At 39.5% G+C, this 3,145-nt stretch overlaps 1 protein-coding gene across 1 annotated transcript; it reads right to left on the bottom strand.

Annotated features, from left to right (window-relative positions):
* Positions 1 to 1,302: 1,302 nt before the first annotated feature.
* Positions 1,303 to 2,235, bottom strand: LOC121500309 (olfactory receptor 8D1). Its single transcript, XM_041771928.1, has one exon. It carries the CDS (start codon positions 2,227 to 2,229, stop codon positions 1,303 to 1,305), a length of 927 nt encoding a protein of 308 aa, XP_041627862.1. The 5' UTR covers positions 2,230 to 2,235.
* Positions 2,236 to 3,145: the final 910 nt, after the last annotated feature.

Genomic DNA, 3,145 nt, shown 5'->3' with positions numbered 1-3,145 from the left:
AAGATGTATTCTTGGCGGGGATTGTCAAGAGGAGGAAGCTGAAGATAAATAAGATTTGTTAGAATTTGGCAGTGAGATTTGGGCAGATCTAGACCTACTGATTTCATATTTCTCAGGTAGAATGATTTCCCAAGATAAAATCTAGAGAATAATGTAAAAACTACATTTGGCAAAGGCAAAAAAAAAAAAAAAAAAAGTAAAGGGAGAAAGGCAGATAATTTCAACTGCTGGTTAAACACGTAACAGTGAGTGAGGAGAAGCAACGTGAGATGGAAGTTAAAATTCTAGAAATTCCACAGAACATTCCTTAGAGGTAGAGGAAAGCAAGTGAGGACTGCAAAGCATCAGAGGCATGTTTCATTATAGCCTCCCCTCCAAACAACAAACAAACAGAACACATGAGACCTAAAATGTATGGAAATCCAGGAAAGACATCATATAGAGTGTGTGGTACTTACTTGTGCAGTGAGGGCACAAGCTCAGAAACATCACAGTTCAGTTCAGGAATCCACTGAGAACAATCTCCAACTGAAACAAAAGTGGGGGTTACCCTCTCTGTGGGGCACGTTTCACAAACTTTATTGCAACAGGTAGTGGAAACCCCACACAGCCCTGAAACTATCTGCCCAGAGGTCCCTTAGTACAGAACCATTGTATCATGAGAGAAAAAGACAGAGAGAGAGAGAGAGAGAGAGAACAAAGAAATGGAACAGAAATGAAGAGATTCTGAATATGCTGAATTAAAAAAAAGTAAGAGTATTTTGAGTGAGACTTACTGACTAGAATTGCCATTCTTGTTCCATAACTGTTTTTACAAACTTCTTTCTTTCTTTCTTTCTCTTGCCTATTTGTCTCATTCCCTCAAGAATTAATGGAGCTCTGGGATCAAGTTACATATCTATTAGCATTCTTGTCAGGGAACAACTGAGCACCACCTACACAGCAGGTATTCCATAAAGCAAACACAGGATGTTGGGGCGGGGGTGGGGGTGGGGTGGGGGGGTGGAGCCTAACACTGGAAAAAAATAAGAATTCTCATTCCTTTTCTACCACAGTAAGTTAGGAAAAAATAAAACTGTCTAAACCTCAGTTTTCCTGCCCCAAAATAAGAACACTAAAACTTGCTTTACCAAACGCCTTTTCATTTCATTGAGAAAATGGAATCAATTACAGATGGAGAAGTATTTTAAAAGTCCAGATAGTATGCATATCATGACAGGCTAACAAGGAAAAATGAACAAAAAAGGACATACTTTGTTGAAACCTTCATTTCTCCCACCTATAAATCTCCAAAAACAAGACTCATTGCTTCACCAAAACCTTCCTCAATGCTTTCTTTACATCCTTGTTTCTCAGACTGTATATTAAAGGGTTCAGCATGGGGATCACTGTGGTGTAGAACACTGAGGACACCTTCTCTTGTTCCAGGGAATTACTGGAAGGCGGCTTGAAATACATGAATGTGATAGACCCAAAGAAGATCCCCACAGCCATGAGATGAGAGCTGCAAGTACCAAATGCCTTGGACCGGCCCTCTGAGGATCGGATGTGAAGGATGCTGTAGAAGATGAAGGCATAGGAAATGCAGACGGCCAGGGTGGGTACCAAGGTATTAAATCCCGCAATGATAAAAAGCAGAAGCTCATTGAGGTGTGTATCGGAGCAGGAGAGATTGAGGAGAGGAAGAACATCACAGAAGTAATGGTTGATGATGTGGGATCTGCAGAAAGACAGTTGCATCATGGCACTTGTATGGGCCACGGCAGAGAGAAAGCCCAGGCTGAAGGCAACCAGCACCAGCAGTAAGCACACTCGGGGGGACATGACCACACTGTAAAGTAGGGGGCTACAGATGGCAACGTAGCGATCGTATGCCATCACGGTCAGGAGGTAACCCTCAGCCACTACAAAGACCACGAAGAAAAAGAGTTGTGCCATGCACTCAGAATAAAGGATCATATTCTTCCTCCCTAAGAAGTTCACCAGCATTTTGGGGGTAATGACAGAGGAATAGCAGAGATCGATGAATGATAAGCTGCTGAGGAAGTAGTACATGGGGGTGTGAAGGGAAGGGCTCAGGGCAATCAGGAGAATCAAGCCCAAGTTCCCCACCACCGTCAGGATATAGATTCCCAGGAACAGGAGGAAGAGAGGCTGCTGGAGCTCTGGCTGCTGTGTTAAACCCACTAACACAAACTCGGATGCTGTAGAATGATTTCCTGCAACCATTCTTCTTTAGAGATCTCTGTGGAATTGGAAAAGAAGAAGTTTATTAAAGTGGATCTTTACTCTCTGTCTAAACAAAACCGGACCTGCAAAAGGAAAGCCCAGAAACAGACACTGAATCACAGCTTTCATTATCTCTGGTCCTGTCTCCCTAAAGCACCCTGTCCTGTGTTTATATTCGTATGTACTTTTTGTTTTCCTTTTGTTTCCTATGTTTATATTAGTATGTACTTTTTATTTTCCCTTGTTTCCCCCTTCCATTCATAGAGCCTTTAATTAACTTCTTTCCGGTTAACTTGCTATGCTCGTATATAATATTACACATGCACACACATACACATTTTGTAATTTGCTTAGAATGTAGAATACTATTATTAACACAATTTATTTTTGCATCTTCTCTTCTCAATTAAAAAAAAACTCTTACAACATTCCTTCAAAACAACTGATGAACATAAACAGTGGTATAATATTCGGTGGTGTAGATATACCACTAAATATTACATCTTCTTATTGATAAGTTAACCTTTTCCTGGATTAAAAAATGCTACTATCAAATACATTGTAATTTAAAAATGTACATACACATACCAGTGTTTTATTCCCGTGAAGTAATGTCCCAAGAGAGATATTTATGGGTCAAAGAGATTATAAATCTTTACTTCATATAAATAGTACAACGTTGCTTTCCAGAAAACTATAGTAATATACACTTTCTGTAGCAATACATGAGTGTCCTTTTTCCTGCATCCCCACTAGCAATATGCATTAGCCATTTTTGCCAATGTGTTGAGTGTTGTTACATTATGAATCATTATTTATTGATTTGTCTTTTTTTATCTTCTAATGAAAATAAACAGATTTTCATAGGACACTGGCCATTTGAATTTGATGTATAAATTGCTTATTGTGTTATTAC

The sequence above is a fragment of the Vulpes lagopus genome, chromosome 10 (assembly GCF_018345385.1).
Source record: "Vulpes lagopus strain Blue_001 chromosome 10, ASM1834538v1, whole genome shotgun sequence".
Classification (NCBI taxonomy): domain Eukaryota; kingdom Metazoa; phylum Chordata; class Mammalia; order Carnivora; family Canidae; genus Vulpes; species Vulpes lagopus.
The sequence above is the reverse complement of the archived record's forward strand: the minus strand, read 5'-3'. Positions and strand labels throughout refer to the sequence as shown.

What these genes read in the sequence shown, in the direction of transcription:
- LOC121500309 (XM_041771928.1), bottom strand. Translation starts at nt 2,229, where the DNA reads ATGGTTGCAGGAAATCATTCTACAGCATCCGAGTTTGTGTTAGTGGGT.